General features: G+C 40.6%; 1 protein-coding gene across 1 annotated transcript in view; it reads left to right on the top strand.

Moving 5' to 3' along the window:
- Positions 1–18,825, top strand: part of fng (Fringe glycosyltransferase) — a 53,924-nt gene that overhangs the window by 14,225 nt on the left and 20,874 nt on the right. Inside the window, exon 5 of the mRNA XM_018022944.2 lies at positions 13,006–13,165. Within this exon, the coding sequence (XP_017878433.1) occupies positions 13,006–13,165 (160 nt within the window). The remainder of the gene's footprint in view (positions 1–13,005; positions 13,166–18,825) is intronic.

Raw genomic sequence — 18,825 nt, 5'->3', positions numbered from 1 at the left:
GACACAATTGCTAAATTAATATCTTATTCTATCATTAATTAATTAAATTATATATATCCTACAATTAGAATTCGATGTCTTTTTATAAGAGAAACAATATCAGAATCTTAGTTAATCCACTCCTCGTAAATTTCTTAACGTTCGATTAGCTACAGTCTATTTTATCAGTGGAAAGTTTGCCTGCACGGGGTTGTAGAACCTCTGGCGATGATCGATGTTTAATGGGAACACGATCGTTAACGTCGCTGACCGTCGACAGGAACGACGGACCCAGCGAGGGGAGGAAAGCGGTGAGAAGGGGAGGTCCGGCCCTCGGTCCCTAAACGCTTATTATGCGGCATTACTGGCAACCTCCCTGACTATATGTATAATAGTAAGTCACGCGAGCCGTTCACCGTTCCGAGTTCACCTCGTGTCCAGGAGCGGAGCAGGTTTTTTCCTTCCAACGTAATTGCACGCAGGATATCCTTCCTCGAGTTTTGCCAGGACGCGTTGGGAAACTGTCCTATTAGATTGTAACACTGACATCCCGAAACGTTTTTGCGCTATCAGTATACTTGCAGTCCATCAGTACTACTCCTGATAAGAAGTTTTTGGTGAAATATGATACGTAGTGTGTAATAATTTAACAAATAAATTAAATATAGTTTCAGTGTTCAAAATAATGAAAGATAAAAATAAGAAAACAGTTTATTGTTTTATAAATTCTTATTCGGTATTTAATATTACTTATTGTTCAAAAATGTTTTACCAGAAGTAGTAGCAGTGTTAGAGGGTGTTGCGTGTTTATCGAAAATTTCAATTTGTAAACTGGTTTATGAGGAGCATTACGAATGACGCACGGAGTTAGATGATCGATCGTTTAATCGATTTGACCCGAGTGATGATCGTGGCCAATTGATTTAGATGACGCTGGTCCGTTGCGCTGGCGAGTGAGCCTCTCTCGCTGCTAGAATCGATCGTTGCGTAACCGTGTCAAAATTAATGCGACGTGCCCTACATATTCTTCGTTCTCTTAAATTGTCAAAGAAACACGAGCTTAGAGACCAATTGGAGACTGTCTAAATCTCAATTGCTACCGCAGTGCGTTTACAAACCTTCCTCGTGTACAAATCTTGTAGAATTGCATTTGCAAAAATTGTTATGTACTCCCTTCAAAATTAATCTGACATGCTCTACATATTTATTTTCTTGTTGAATTGCCAGACTAAAAGTGTAAATCTCAATTGCTAATACAGCTAGATCGTCTTTGATATCTCCAAATCTTTCTTTCAAATTAAATTCTGTGTCTATAGAATTATTCTTCCAAAGAGTGTATGCCGTTCATTTATATTATATCGTTTCGTAAAACGGAAATGGGATAATGACGTTTTGAAAAATTGTGTACGAGGCTTGATGTCACCCGACGCCGGGGGCTGCACTTGTTCAGAAACGGCGCGAGTGCGTGTCGCCATTTGCAGATCCGATGCACGCAGGTTCCGTGTGCTCCTCTTATATGCACCGAAACTGGTTTGCACCTGATCCCGGCTTCGAGATCGAATGACGCGTTTCAATGCACCCTCCCTTCCCCCCCGGCTCCCTCTTACCGCCGGACCGTTTGTTTTACTCCTTTTCTTTCGATTCTTTTTCGTCCTCCGCTTGCTCCTTTTTCCACGTTCACAAAGATCACGCGAGCCCCCGTTGGATCCTTTGATTTATTTTCTGCGAAACCGCCCTGACGAATTCGCTCGGTGTTCAATGTTCAACGGTTTGCGAAACCGACAGAAAATCGAGTAGGTATAGACGACAGTAATTGATACATTGCATTAAAGTATAACGTTTCATGTACTAATTGATATTGATAGTACGTTTCCTGTAATAATTATGTTGTTAAAATATAAGAATGCATTTAATCAATCAAATCTTAAAGTATAAGTAAAATGCAAATTATATTTTTCTAATGAGACCAAACAACAGACATTTCATATAGAATAACATTTGATGTGTTTGCTAATTTTAATTGAAACTATTCTTAACATGGAACTCTGAATAAAAGCTTGAATTCTTGCCTGCGGTAAGACGAGATGTGTAATCCATTTATATCATTAATAATATTCAGGTTTTTTGGTATTTATTATCGTTGAAGCATCTGTACAAAATATTAGCGATAAAAGTTTATTCTCATTATTTTATAAAATGCAAACTTGGTAAAGGGAATTGAGAACGGATCGTCCAATCGTAGATTGCGACGATTATGCAAAAATGAGTTTATCACCGTTCTACTCAGTCGTTGAGAAATTCCAAGTATGTACTTGCTTACTAATTCCACGTTCGAATGTATCTCAGAATTCAGCGTTACAGACCATCTACCTCGCGCCGCTCGTAAACCGCGCTTCACCCATTCGCCCGGTTATGTATCGCTTTCCCGCTCCGTGTCGCAACGCTTGCGAAACCGCTCCGCTCCATAAACAAATCGTAGCGCTATCAGCGTCGAATAGTTGCCCGGTTTACGGTCGCCGCGCGGTTTAAAGCCTAAGTTGTGTGCAGCTGCTAGAACAGATCTGAACGACGACGCGAAGAGGCCTCAACCGTGAAATTGTTAAGCTTTTTTCATTTCTATTAATTCATGACCGTCTAAACATTTCAAATGATTAGCATGCGTTCGAAGAGGAAGTTGCAGCGATGAATCAAATTCTTAAGCTGCAATTAAGTTGATTTCTGGAATGGATATCTCTGAAGTTATGTTGGTGCATCAATTTATAAATTAAATAATCATGGGAACGAATGGAGGAAATGGAATTTATTGTTTGCATCAATGGAAAGAAAAATTTGATATACGCTGAGAGTAATAAATTGCTGAGGTGGAATATAGAAATATGTAACGACGCAAGGGGTTGACTTGTGCTCGAGTTCAGGGACCAGTGATACAAAAAGTATTCTCGAATCCTTGATAAGGTGGAGGGGCGGTCTGATCGGTCCTCGCCGGATACTCGACCGTTTTTTACCCCATTCTCGTATCTGGAGGCACAGTGAGGGGAAACACGTACGTGTCCTCGCATGAATGATTCCATTCAGTATCGACGACATGACGTCCGATGAATTCGCGAGATCGCATCGATCGAGTTCTTGGAACTCCGTTGTACTCGCCGCTTATCTGTCAGTATTATAATGATTTGAGTTACATCTAAAAAAAAAAGGATCTTTATTTTTATCTATGATTTCTTCAGTATCAAAAGCTGAATTTTATTTTGCATAAATATTCGCTGTTTGTTGAAAACGAATGAACGTGAAAGTCGAAACGAAGGGGTTGATAATTGCGAAAGGGTGTAGTCGTCCGGTAGCCGGAACGGGACACGTGAGCCAGACGAGGCATTCCGTGGAACTCTTTTGTTCCACTTTCGAGTGTATCAAGTTATATTGTGTACCGGCAAGCATCGTGCCGGATGTAGCAATGAGCGGCGCGGCGAGAGTCAACGAGCCATTTCCGGGGCCTCTCGGTGCAGAATATTACATTGATAACAGAAATTGCCTTCCAAGTCCGTCCCGCTCTACCGCAAGACGCTCTTCTCGAGGAGAAATCGCGCGCTCCCCAAAAAATCTTCCTCCCACTCTCTTCATCGTTTCTCGTATTCATCTTCTATACCTTTCCCAATCATTTAAATTCAATTAAGAAAATTAAACCCTTGTGAATCTGATCCTTTTGAAATCTCTTTTAGTAATTTCTTAGTAATTTCTCTTGAGTGGTTTAGCTATAAAATTAGCAAATGTAGTATTTTGTAAGCTAAGCAGAACCAGTGATACGATCATTTTTCTGTAAGTCTTCTATTTTATATCCTTCATTATAAAGTCGTATTTTTATTTCGTTTTAAATTCACGTTGCAAGTTTCAACCTGTACACTTGCAATCTGTATTATATATCACGTACTCAGTTAAAAGAAGCACAACAATTTCAGTTGCAATTAAGAGTAGCCAGACTTAATTACGAGTATAATAACTCAGGCTCGTAGCGCAATTTATATGGCAAAGCAAAATGGTACTTAATTAATGATCTCTCAAATTGAATCAAGGCGAGTCGGGTCGATTTCACGCGACCTCTCTATTATTGATGGATCCGTTCCTGGTTTCCGTTTACCCTCCGCCATGCTTCACGTAAACACCCCGATGTGACATACATTGCCCCTCAAAAGTACCTGGACACTTCCCTCATTGTAAGAAAATGACTAATTTTATTCAGTTTTATCACAACGTCACAATAATTAAATCACCATCAATATTATATTAAATATTCATGTTGAACAGAACTTGGCAGTAAATATTATTTCCTATCGTACACGTATCAGAGAAAATAGCGAGAGTCCAGATACTTTTAAGGGGCAGTGTACACTTGAATGTTCTTCGGAAGTTTCAAAGTTCGGAAGCTGTTCGTTGTCTTTGGCAACTAAGTTGCAGCGATAACTCGCCCTGCTAGACCAAACTATTCTCTCTTCTCCTCTCCTATCCATCGCCAATTCGAACTCTTACGTTGGCTTACGAGAAACTCTCGTTATGAGTCCCGGAACTTGGCGCACCTGTCCCCTAAGCAACTCCCAGCTGGGATTTCCATCCCCTTTACGGAATCTTTGCAGGAACATCCTCAGCGAAAGTGCTCCTATTTTAATGACACTTTACGTGTTATATTTCGGTATAAAGCAGAATATTTTCGTTCAAGATTTTTCGGTAAGGGCTGCAAAATTTTATGTAAAATAAAACTGAAGACTAAATCTTTTGTAACTTCTTTTATCTTTTGAACATAAAATGTGTTTCACTTTTGATACTCTGTATACACATACTTGAACATTATCTTTGATATTTTATAGATACAATTTGTCTATAAATGCAGAGAATCTGAAATTTAGTATTTTGGTATAAAATAGTTGTTTGTTACGAATGCGAAAAGAAGAAAGTTTGCTCTTTGAAAATTGCTTGGAACATGTTCCCTGAAAAATGAAAGTAAGGCGTGGTCGACTTCGAAGGACGTTCAGTGTAATAAAATGACAGAATAAAACGGTGTTCCGATCGAGACGCAATCGTATCCGCGTAACAAAATATCCCTCGGGTTCGAGGAGAAAGAAAATCTTGTGGCTGTTACGTCTGGCCTTATTGTGTGTATCGGGTGTCCAGGACCTCTTCTTACTGCTCCATTTTCTTTAGAGAAACTCTATAGACAACATTTCCTTCATATAAGAATAACCATGATGCTGTTTTGATTTGTTACTTTTGTACTTCTCCCTATCTGTTCAAGAAGTCCTTAAAGTGGCACTCGGTAAAGTGGAAGCCGGACAATAAGCGAGGAACTTCCGTTTGGCCATTTTTCAGTAGTCTACTGTAGAAAGTTCAGGCGTGTTTGTATCTATCTTATTTTCAAGTACTCCGAAAGCTGAGAGTAGTTTGGCCAGACGAACAAATCATTCGTACATCGCCACGGTCTTGTTATCCAGCCACTTAGCTCCTGAAAAATGTTTGCCTCGTTTCTCGAGTGGAAGAGCCTTTCCAAAATTTTAAACGTTCAATCAAGTTTCCCGTTCTCGGAAGTCGAGATTTTATGTACAACTTCTGGTCTTGTTTCAGATAGTGTCTCCCCTTGAAGGACTTTGATTCATAAAAAATCTATACATTTTATCTACAAGTTTTTTTCTCCAAGGATCTTAATTGTAAAATCAAAGTTTCATCTCGAGTTATAAAAATCCTTTTCACTATCTTCTTGGATATTATTTCCCATCGAGGTAACCGGTTCAGAAGGTGCATCAGCCTCGGTTACGCCGTTTCGGGCCCCCAATTTAATAATCAATAATTTCCCCGTCGGGCCCCGGGGTTACACGTGCACGGATCGTGCCGATCGAACGATTTAGTTACGCTGGCACGTTACCTTTGGTACCGGGGTTAGGCGCCTGCCAGCTCGGGCAGTAGTTCTTCCGTCGATTTCTTTCCGAAATCTCTGACCTGCTCTTTAACGCTCGTTTTATTTGACAAACAACGCCCGAGGTGCGCACACTTTTCAGAATTTCACGGGGGTGGTTGCCCGATGTTTTTTTTTTTTTATCTATTATTATTCGTATGCAAATGTTCCAGACAATAATTGCATTCGTTCTTATAATGGATCATGTATTCGGATAATTAGTTTTGTATTCGGTTTGCATTATACTCATTGTTCGTTACGATAAGTGTATTTAATGTCGGATGTACGACTCACGATCGCGTGATGCAAAATCACTTTAAATATGGTTTACAAAATTAATGACGAGGAGAGGTTTCGAAAAGAAACGGGAGGAGGAAGCGAGTTGGCAGAGAGGAAATCGACGACAACCGGTATCTGGTTTGTCACGATTCTGCCGATAAAACGATGCTTCCGGTCTCACCTGGCCGCACCTGTATCGGGTGACTAATCGGCCGCCGTCTGCAAGATGTTGCCCGTGCCTTCAGGGGTCTCCCTTTCCTCTTCTTTCCTTCCTCGCTAGTGATACTAATTGTCCCGAAGAATTCCTCGAGATCTCAAGAATCTTAAAAGTCGATTTTCCAGCCAGTTCTATAAATAATTTACAATTATCTCTTTTCTGTTTATTCGTTTCATTAGATTTTTAGCACCGTATCCAAAAACCAGCAATGGTTTTTAGCATCGTATTAAAATAATAAAGGTGATTGAATTCTTTCTCAAAAACCAGCAATGGAATTATCTCTTTTCTGTTTATTCGCTTCATTAGATTAGAAAACCATTGCTGGTTTTTGGATACGATGCTAAAATCTAATGAAGTGAATAAACAGAAAAGAGATAATTCCATTGCTGGTTTTTGAGAAAAAATTCAATCACCTTTGCAGTTTCATTACAATATTAAAAATGTATTTCGGAAACTATTATTAATAAATAGCTGAAATTTACGGTGGATTCAGAATAATATTGTATCTTTAATATACCCAAATCGGATTAAAACACGGTTTCTGATTATAACCATTCTGGCTGAATCCTGATTGAGAAGGAGTACTTACTCCGAATTTGAATATTCAAATTAGCATCCCGCGAATCACGTTTGAAAATCGCAGAGTGGCAAGTAATTTCAGTCGAGAGCAGCGAGTTTGGAGCAAGTTTCGGAGAGAAATCGGTAGCAATAAAAGACAGCGGGGTTGATTCGAGACGGCTCGTTACCTTTACAAATCGAGTCGGGGCCCGGCCGATCGAATTCGCGGCGCAACAGGTGAGATTGCGACTACAGAAAATTACCGATCGTTCCTCTTCTTCTTCTACCCTTTCTTTTTCGGTCGTCCAGCTTCGCGGTTGCAATTTTCGGTCGTTGACGTTCACGCGAAGAATTTTTCATCTTACGAACTAACAAGATCTTACACCGTGAATTTTTATGCAAAACAATGTATTTGCGAGGAAATTAATTCTAGTCATTCTAGATATAATAAGAATTTGTTTCATCGTTTAAATATCAATATGAATATATTGTAGAGAAGGTTCCCTTGTTGAAAATGCATAAAACCATTGTTCCTATATCATCTATTAAGAGTTCTCTATTACTTCATCGATCAAAAACACTTTGCAGTACAAACTCTGAACTACTGGCTCATAAACCTAGGGGGGAATTGGTTGAAGAAGCATATTGTCAATGGAGGCGCGGAAGATACGATCGTGCTCGCGTATACGAAGCGTTTCGAATCGGTATAGTAGGCCATTAAGCTGGAATTCAGGTGTATTAACGATGCTAGTGGCCGCAGGTACAGTCGTGGCCACCCGGTAGCGGTAATGGCACAGCGGAACTGTTCGTTAGAGAGATTTTATTTCACCTATCGTAGTATACCCGAGTACTACACCCGTTTATGCTCCCTGTCAGCCGACTTCTGGGAAACGCGATTGCGTTTCGATGTCGGCCACTTTGCAAAGGATAAGATACGTCTAGATTTTTCCCTCGATTCTCTTCGTCTCTTTCGTTTCTTCATCGCTACTAGCTAATGCTTGGAGCTCTAAACCTGTGCACAGGCATTCCTTGCCCTCGAATTGCGATTCGAATTGCAGTGTCCAATTCCTTATATCAGTTTCAAATTGATTACGCGTATCATTTGTAAATATCAAACACCTGAATCATCGTTGGAATTCGAAACGCGATTAACCAACTTCGAATTCTTATATGTGACATAAAATTTGTATAGTGAGAAGTTAAAACAGAATGGTAATAATTAATATTTTATACGTATATGCAGCATTTATATAATTGTTTTGTAAATCCATATGCAGTTTATTGACAAGAAAAATCCTAATTATTTGTGTTTTTTAATTCATCCGATTCTTGAATTCGTTTTCGTGTCGGCGTTCAGGTTCTGCTGTATCAAATTTCTGGCTGGTATCAATCCCGCCAACAATCAGGCAACCCACGCACGCGTGAATTCCTCCACGTATCTCTCGCGGATCATTCTATCCACTACACATCTCGTTACCACGAATAAACTGCGCACTCCCTGGAAACAGCATCGGAAGCTCTTCCCGTGGAAATTCCCGCCAATTTGCATACGTATTAACCAGCGGACCGCGCTAGCGCATGAATCATTTATACCGGCGATGAGACTAATTTGAAATTTGTCAGAGAACCAAGTTCCGGCATATTCGAAAAATAAAACCTATTTGCTCGGCTAAACCGCGCCTCCTACTCTTTCGCGCAGGGATATTTATGTATTAAGTGTTATGCATTAACCAGCGTCTGGACGAAACTGCAGGCCCAGGCTTTGTAAAATCCGTCCACGCCTTGTACCTGCAATCTGCATATATATTAGAACACGCCGTCAGACGGAACGAAATAAACGTGCCAAGTCCCTGCGTTTTTATATGTACAGAAATTGAGCTCGTTTGCTCCCGGCTTTAACTTTTGAAGGATGGACCTCTTGTATTTATTATTACGCTAACGTTTATCATTCGTTCTTATTTCTACTATTGAGGAAAATTAAATTCATAAAACCGCTGAGATCTCGTGGGGTTGTTAAGTAATTGACTGAAGGGAAAAGAAATCTATTTGGAAGTGCTTCACTTGGTTCAAGTTTTCGTTTGGTAGTTCTTATTGCAGGATCATTAAATAATTGGGATAGCAAGTTTCGTAGCACGGGTCGTTAATATCCATCGGCTGGTTATTATTAATGAAGTCGGAGATCGATCGATTGTCGAATACCGATCCGACGGATACCGAATCGGGTTCTCTTATTTCTTAATGGTTTCTGATCGGTCGTGAAAGTCGCTTAATCGTTTCCCGAACGGATTACCCGCTCAGAGGGTGGCTCGCCCGGTTCAAGAACACGGTATTTAATTAACCGTGGCGTTTCGGATTCTTACTGCCGCGCGGATCAAAGGACCCGAAGTGTCGAAACTCGCAGCACGTTACTCGGCGAGCTTTAATTAGAAATTCTGTCCTACATCGAACCTCCTACTTTTTTTCGACCGTGCCCGAGTGAAAATTGATCTGTCTCTCGCTATCAATCTTCCGCTCGTTCGTTCCGTTTGCTGCGCGCGAAATCGCGTAATTAATCATTCAAAATGATCCTCCAGATTGGAGTCTACGTATGTATGACATGTACGATGACTAGTAACGTTCATTGACCTACATTTATTATCGGAATTTCTCTTAAATAAATTTGTTCACTCCCGTGAGATTTTTAAGCATCCATAAAAAAATCTTGGTACTTGTTTCATGAAAATTCCCAATCTCTTTCCCAAGAGTCGGAGATATCGTACCTGCTCGAGTACGGCTGCCCGCAAGAATTCTTCCCGTATCGTTTATTCACGCACGCTCGGATTCCACACGACGAGTAATTCGGTCAAGTTTGTTCTGCCCGTTTTACACGGCAATTAAAAAAGAGTCGGGTACACCCACGATTCATTAAGTCCTTGCCCCAGCCTCGATGCCAATTTGTCGGGTTGTGTATCGTCGGCAGCGAGTAGTGTAGCTCTCATAAATGTCAAGTTCGTATAATATTACTGTCGGTAGATTAGTAACGTAAGACCTCAGACGAATAGGGAAATACTTGTATTTATTATTACGCTAACGTTTATCATTCGTTCTTATTTCTACTATTGAGGAAAATTAAATTCATAAAACCGCTGAGATCTCGTGGGGTTGTTAAGTAATTGACTGAAGGGAAAAGAAATCTATTTGGAAGTGCTTCACTTGGTTCAAGTTTTCGTTTGGTAGTTCTTATTGCAGGATCATTAAATAATTGGGATAGCAAGTTTCGTAGCACGGGTCGTTAATATCCATCGGCTGGTTATTATTAATGAAGTCGGAGATCGATCGATTGTCGAATACCGATCCGACGGATACCGAATCGGGTTCTCTTATTTCTTAATGGTTTCTGATCGGTCGTGAAAGTCGCTTAATCGTTTCCCGAACGGATTACCCGCTCAGAGGGTGGCTCGCCCGGTTCAAGAACACGGTATTTAATTAACCGTGGCGTTTCGGATTCTTACTGCCGCGCGGATCAAAGGACCCGAAGTGTCGAAACTCGCAGCACGTTACTCGGCGAGCTTTAATTAGAAATTCTGTCCTACATCGAACCTCCTACTTTTTTTCGACCGTGCCCGAGTGAAAATTGATCTGTCTCTCGCTATCAATCTTCCGCTCGTTCGTTCCGTTTGCTGCGCGCGAAATCGCGTAATTAATCATTCAAAATGATCCTCCAGATTGGAGTCTACGTATGTATGACATGTACGATGACTAGTAACGTTCATTGACCTACATTTATTATCGGAATTTCTCTTAAATAAATTTGTTCACTCCCGTGAGATTTTTAAGCATCCATAAAAAAATCTTGGTACTTGTTTCATGAAAATTCCCAATCTCTTTCCCAAGAGTCGGAGATATCGTACCTGCTCGAGTACGGCTGCCCGCAAGAATTCTTCCCGTATCGTTTATTCACGCACGCTCGGATTCCACACGACGAGTAATTCGGTCAAGTTTGTTCTGCCCGTTTTACACGGCAATTAAAAAAGAGTCGGGTACACCCACGATTCATTAAGTCCTTGCCCCAGCCTCGATGCCAATTTGTCGGGTTGTGTATCGTCGGCAGCGAGTAGTGTAGCTCTCATAAATGTCAAGTTCGTATAATATTACTGTCGGTAGATTAGTAACGTAAGACCTCAGACGAATAGGGAAATGAAAACCTGCAGTAAGCAGCTTTATACAAATCTGACGCAGAACACAGAATAGTAGTTCCAATGTAAAATACAATCATCTTTGAACGCGTTAGTATTTTATAATAAATAAGTAGTAAATTTTTGTCATGAATTACTGAAATGAATTATTATAAATATTTTATACTGGCAGCATATTTCCACCTTCGATATTCGGCGGTTATCAAATTATTTGGTTGCATATCGTGCATCGTGAAAGCGACGAATTGGACGATTTCGAAAGAAGGCGAGAACGGGTTTCACGGTAATCAATCGGTTAACGCGAGGCGCGGCTTTTTGTCGACCGGGACAAGATCGGTCCCGGACTTTCACGACGTTTATGACCGCAATTAGCCGGTTGATACATGAAAGCCCGATCGAGAGGAATCGGCAACTTTTTCACTCTTAATAACGACTCGAGGTGCGAAAAGAAACGAACCAACACCTGCACCGATTCCTTTTACAATTCTCTGAAAAATATATTTCAATGATCTTACTATACTATCAAATATCATGTGTTTTATTTATTTATTGTTATTATTAAAAAACCTTGGAAAATCCTCTTTTTAAACTGATATCATGAATGTTTTATTGCGAATAACGTTGAGCTCGGTTAGTTTGCTGCAAAAAAGGAGTCTACACCTGGAGGAAGTCGATGTCGCGATCACGGTGCGTGAAGTTCGTTTCGGTGACTGAGCAACCCCCTACAACAGTATGTTTATCGATCAGAGTGTGCAGGAGATGGATCCTGGAACTCGTGGGAACCTGGTGTTAACGACGCGTGTCACTGGCCCTTTAAAAGCCCGACGGGGTCGGTCACACGTGCAGCCACGTGCCGTTGCGTTACAAATGTGTAAATAGGGGGTGGAGAAATAAAGAGAGGGTTGCTACTTTTGTGGGAATTGTTCCCCGTCGAGTTCCCATAAAGATATATACTTGACTTTTTTTTCGTAACAATATACAATTAAGCTTTCTTATGATCAAATAAGAAATTCATTCATGATTGAGAATGAGAAGTATTAATGGACATGAGAAATCCAAAGATTTAATTTAAGTTTCAGAATATATTTATGAAAATATTGGATCAGAACCTGATTTTTACAGATTACGAATTTCAATTTATTTATTTCCTCGATTATTATACATTTTCGCAAAAAATATCGTATATTCAATTTTATTGCGAAAGGCGGATAGCACAATGGCTTAGGAGAAATCGAAGATAGGAGGAAGATACAATAGACGTCCAGCCAGTTTAATTTCCTATACCATTTGTAATACGGTGGTCCGCACGAAGGCGATTGCTTTTACACGGGGGGGTCGCGACCCGAGCACGGGATCACGATTTTAATCCGCGAATCGTGAACAACGCCACGCCCGGTTTTCAACTCGGCACACGTCAGCCGCTGACCTTTTCGATACCTGCCATCGAGATTGAACCGATAACCGATCGTAGCTCGTGCTCGTTGAAACGCACAATTCACCGAGCTGTTCCGATTTTACGAACAGCTGTAAGAGCTACTATAAATAGTACATCTAATATTCTATGATGGGCGTAGATATGAATATCATGGCATTACTCATTTTCTATAATGACAGATGAGTAACAAAATATTTAACTTGTATAAGTAATAGAAATATATGACATTTTTTAAATATCTTGTTATGTACATTTAAAAATTTTTTATATTTGTATAATTATTTTCTTCTATATTTTGCTGTTTCATTTGAATTCCTTATGAATGCATTAAGGATGTATTGCCAAAATATCCTTAAAGTATGCAATTTACGTTGTATGAAACAAGAGACGAGGCGTATAAATTCAGTGGCTCTGTTCGGTGTTTCAGGTGGTTCTGCCACTTCGACGACGATAATTACGTGAACGTGCCACGCCTGCTGAAGCTCCTGGACAACTACAATCCGCGGGAGGATTGGTACTTGGGCAGGCCCTCTATACCAGCACCCCTGGAGATCATCAGACAAGGACCGGAACCGTCCAAGCGACCGGTGAGTTTTTAATTTTGCGCTCTACTAAATGAGAACCAGTTTCGCGGCGCCGGTTTTTTGCCCAAAAGCGGGGATCCCTGATTTTTGAACCGGGACAACTTAAAATCGGCCGCGATCAATCGGTTAAGTTAGGATTAATCGACTCCGGGTTTTTGCGATTCGGCTTCCGCGAAGATGAGAAGCTTTCAGGCTTGGGTGACGCTTAATGGAGACAGTAATGACCGAGGTTGTGTTTTTTTTACCATAGCTCGACAGCTACAGGCGTGAAATTCGCTTTCTTCGCGTCGCGGGAGGTCCGAGTGAAGGAAACGGAAAGAGAATGAATCAGTTTCGGAGAGATAAAATGGATTTCAATTCAGATAATTACCGAGGATATATTATTACTCGATGGTTGTATTAAAGAATGCACGATCCGGTGCGAACGTTGCGCATTTTCTCGCACGAACGCGGAAGGAAGCGAATTACGTCACTACCGACTGGTCTTATCGAATTTATGCATCCGGGAGGCAGCAGCTCGTCCGTATTTTCCAGCTTGCCAACCTGAACTGAATCCACGGCTGTTGCTATCACCCCTCGGGAGGGATGAAGCGCCAGCCGGCGATCTGTACTCCTTTTCTCTACCCTTCTTAAAAATGTTCATTAATTTATGGCGTTATTCAAAGTCCGATAGGCAATCTCGAAACAGTTGCTTGAACTTTATAACTGTTTCATTTTACTTAAATACTTTTAGTATTTATTTGATATTTTATACACTGTGCATTCTGTAATTTCTTCTGAAGTTACGTCTCGTATCCCGTTGCAGTGTGCTAGCTTTTTACTGGTAATTCCTTTCGAGGTGAGCCGTGAAATCGCAATTCTTCTCGCGACAGACACGAACGAGTCTCGAGCAGTCAATTTCAAAGCTCTTATTACACTCTTCTTTAATCTCCGCGCTCACTCTCCGGTCAAAAAATTTCAAAAACAATTAAAAGAATTATCGGAGTAGGGGACAAGACTGTACGAGTAGTTAAAAATAATAATTTCTGAAATACTATGCGTGTAAAATTAAGATCACAGCTGTTGGTTTAATCTCGATCCGATTGTATGTGGTAAAACGTAGGAATTCGTTATTAAGAGTAGTTCTGGCTATAGAGGATTTAAGTCCCTCAGTTGGAGTGGCAGACGTGATCAAAAATCGATAAAGGGCCTGTCTTACCAGCAGACTCGACGAGATACACGATGCGATTCGGATTCCGCGAGATATGATCTTCCACGGCAGCCGACAGGTAAAACGGGGCACCGCGATCTTATCGGACGACAGTGTCATGCTATAAGCCCATTAATCCTTTTTCCCCTTGCCGAAAAAAGAGCGAGTCGAGTATAAAAGGATCAACGGTGAAAAAAAGTCTCTCGGTGCATTTATCATTCGCTTAGACAAATTAATAGTGGCATTGATCCGCTCCGAGTCCTCGGGCCATCAGTGACATCCGGCCTACAGATAGAAAAGAATTAGGAAACATTCAGAAATGTTTCCGGAGCTTGAGAATCTGGGAGATTGTAGATTAGAAGTTTTTTTTTATTATTCACATTAATATCAGTACTTAAAAATTGTACTCTTAAAACACCGCAATTTTTAATAGAATAAGCTTTCATATTTTAAGAATGTAGGCATCATATTTGGTTTGAATGATGAAAGCGTTGAGTCCATATAATAAAAATGTTAATGCAACAAAAGAAAAGATGAAGAGCTGTTACATAAGCTTGCATTAGATCAATGCTTTTCGCGTATTCTCCCATTCTATTGCAGAGAAATAAAGAGAGAGAGAGAGAGAGAGAGAGAGAGAGAGAGAGTTCATGTCGATTGAATGGACATTGTTCGGCGAACACAACCGGCATAAAGGGAGCCTGCCCTCTTTCTACCCGTTTTTCAGCCACGCTCCACCTCGAGAAATCCTCTCCTCTTCATTCAGCCTTCTTACGATCCGGTCGAACCAGTATCGTTGCACAAGAATGAGATAGAAAAGAGAAGGAGAGAACCCTCCCTTGAAAGTCGATCGTGCTTGGCTATCGATAACGCGCATGGTAACCCACTTAACGTTCTACAACCGTTCCTTCTCTTCCCTTTGCTTACGATCTTGCAATTAGATTAATCGGCATGCAGCAATTTTATTAAGGGGAGGGGCCCGTGCTTCAGATTCGGGGAGGCCCATAATTTTTACCAGTCGATAAATAGGGTGCAACACTTTCTCAGTTTTTCATATTCATCCTTGTTCAATATTTGAACTTATAGATATGTATTTAGTTTAAACTCGATATCAAAGAGTATAGAATTTTCTGAGGATTATAACGATTAAATTGGATAATACAAGTTTTGGATTTATCTTTATTCATTGAAATTATGGACACATGACAATTGCAATAAACATAAAGAGTACATAGAATAATCGAATTTTAATTAATCTTCAAATGCAATACCCTCGAACCTTGTTAATTAGAATTTATGATAAAATATCTGTATTAATTTGGATCTCCTTAAAAATTCTAAAGAATTGTTGAATACAGTAAAAGCTAACGTGCAGAATGCAGTGCGAGTAAAAGGCGCGGTTAGGTTTCTTTCCTGCGAATATTATATGCTCCTGATGCGACGTCCACTGGTGTCCGACCCCCCATGGGTGTGGTACCATCGTCGAGATTATGGTCTCGGTATCGTGGACGGTTACTCCCCGGGGGCTTCGCGTACTCGTATATTATATTTGCCCGAGAAATACTTCTCCCCACTCCCTCTTGCTGTTCCTTCCTCCAAGTTTCTTCTTGAACGCGTATCAAGACTACTCGCAGAGCTGCAGGCTGTGCACGTGCGAGACGATTCTTTCACTTTCGTCTTGATACTTTTAATTAACGAAGTTACACAGTTCCATGATAGTCTAAAAATTATCATTATAGAAATTTAATTATCGTTTTGTATTATAATCAGTCATCTACAAATCCACGTGGTGGAACCGTTAGAAACTCTAGTGGAGGGTACCGTTTGCGTAACGAAAATAATACTCGATGGAGTAGTAAAAGAGTTGCCGTTTGAGAGGCGAACTCGGAGGCTAATTAATAGTTCCGGGAACGGACAGAAGGTGAGGAGAAAGGATCGCAGGATTGCGAGCAGGAAGAAGGAGGGAAAGGGAGGACGGAATGCGGGACATGTGGCGCGCATCCGCGTGCCTCCGGCCTGCGAACAGGGTGCGATTTTCTGGCGAATGCAGGAATAGGTGTTAGAGCCCCACGCTCGTAATCGTCGCCGTAATGCATCCGTGGAATTTCACAAAATTCAAACTTTTGTCGTTGTAAAATCAGTTAACGATATTAATAAGAGTTCTGTAATAAATCATATAAAAATGCCAAACATTTGATCATTAATGATTTCTAATGATGTAACATGAATTATTTCAATGATTAACTTAGAACGATTAGGACAATTTGTTGGTTGCTCAATTATCTGACATGATATTACATTTCAATAATGGATCTATGATCTATGATCTATTGATGTTGTATTAATTGGCAATTAATATGTATTTTATAGAACTATTTGAAATTATTAGAGATCGATTTTCATTTGATCGGAAAGAATTCGTGGAGACAGTCATTTGGTTTCGATCCTGGCTGAGAGAGTACATAATTGGTCCGTGAAAAACGCGCGAAGAATTCATCGTTTAGATGCCTCGCGATCCCATGCCTAACCATGGGTGCGCGGTTTGTTTGCTCGGGTTTTTGCGTCGGTAATAGGAAAACCGCAGCCGCGGAACGAGACCAGTCTTCCCTCGGGAAGATTACTGACATCCGACCTTCTAACATAATATCAAGGCCGATGAAATTGCATCTCATAATCACTAATATAATTCACACTGAGAAATGTAATTATGAATCCGATAAAAATTCTATGGGGACTCGTTCGGAAAGCTTGAATATTTGGAAAAGATTTATATCGTTCCATAAAAGAAAGTGGAACTCCTCGATTTTTTGTGTCGGTAGGGAACGATTGGTAGCAGATAATTATCGAGCGCAGGTTTCGACGGATAGGCTTTAATGAAACGTCTCGTATTTCAAGCGAGGGCCTGCCTACCTTTCGCTCGCGCCTCGCAATCTCTAACCCTTTTCCTCTTTCCGTCCGCTGAATGATTAATACGGCCACTGGAGAGCCGCGGGTTTACTGCTTTCCCGCTGTGACCACCTACGGCTGCCCTTTTTTCTCCCCGAGTCCATCGCGCCACGGACGTCCACTCCATCTTCTTTTTCAACGAGAGAGCTACGACCGTTTCCTCTTTTCTGTTAACACTTCCGGTTCCAAGAAAGTTGCAATAATTCTAAGTAGTTCCAGCCCCTAAGTTCTAAATTAAAAACTATTCTAGTTTCGAGAATTCAAAGTAGATCAATTATTAATATGTTAAATCTCTGAATTCTGAATCGTATATTTTTCAACTGAAAATCAATGAATTAAAATTACAATTAAAAATTGTTCCAAAGAGGTAAGAACTGGTAAGCTTGAAAGATTTCTTCATATGAAGTACAAGTTAATCGGTCGTGTTGTGTCAGTTGGTTTACATTCTTTCACGGGGTGGTAATTACTGTACCGGTATATTGCGCACCACGCCCTCGGTGAAAGGGTGATCGAAACGAAATAGAAGAAGAAGAAGAAGAAGGAGAAGAAGGGAAGAGAAAAAGGAGCTAGAGTCCGGTAGGTGGTTTCAGTTGGACGGTAGGCCGATCCAGCCTCGGGATAACCTGCCGATGAACCGTAAACCAGGAACTTATTACCAAGCCGTGTACCTCCGCGCGGTTGCTTTATTATTTGCAACCATCTATACCACACGTGTTTCTACCATCACGCTACTATCTGGCAATAATTTTCCATTTTAATCATTATTGGGAGTACAGACTAGTCCACAGATTTTAATTCAAATATCTCGTATTGGACGAATATTTTTTCATCAGTTATTATAATTTAGTAAGCGCAGATTTTAGCAAAAACGATGAGTTAGAATAGAAATTAGAATAGCAGAGGCAATTGTTATATGATACATATAACTTGCCAAATGGGTATATACAGTGCGCATGAAAGAATAAGTTGTTCGTTTGCTAAGTATAATAAAAAGTGAGTAAGTGTCAGCCGACGAGTTGGTATTTGTTAGACGAATACAGGTTTCTTGTCGGTGTTATTATATCCATATCGCGAGGAATCGTTGGTTTTGTCGGTTGGATCAGTCGTGTCCCTCGCGAGCGAGGAGAATTATACCAGTGCATTAGCTGCGAGCGAGTTTATTGCTCTCGGGTAACGACCCGCGTGCAGCTTAGACTAATAATTACCCTCCTATATTTTCTTTCCGCGATTCCACGCGTCCTATTGTGTTGCCCCCGGGACCAATTTTATTTCTTGCGCACCGGAGTTACGGGCAATCTCGCGTGCCGATATGTCTTTCTCGCGCTGCGCTACAAGCATTGAGTAACCCAGCTTCCACGGTGCTTAAGGATTTGAATGGTCCGAAGATTCGAAACGTTGCATTTCATTAGAAATATGTCGATTTATTATTACTCAATTGATCGAGGACTTTCAGTTCGTAAATGTTATAAAAATCTTTTATTCGAAAATGCTAGACATTTGAGTATAAATTGAAAAACCAGGAATATAAATG

The sequence above is a fragment of the Ceratina calcarata genome, unplaced genomic scaffold (assembly GCF_001652005.2).
Source record: "Ceratina calcarata isolate Rehan_Ccalc_2016 unplaced genomic scaffold, ASM165200v1 scaffold297.2, whole genome shotgun sequence".
Lineage (NCBI taxonomy): Eukaryota > Metazoa > Arthropoda > Insecta > Hymenoptera > Apidae > Ceratina > Ceratina calcarata.
The sequence above is the reverse complement of the archived record's forward strand: the minus strand, read 5'-3'. Positions and strand labels throughout refer to the sequence as shown.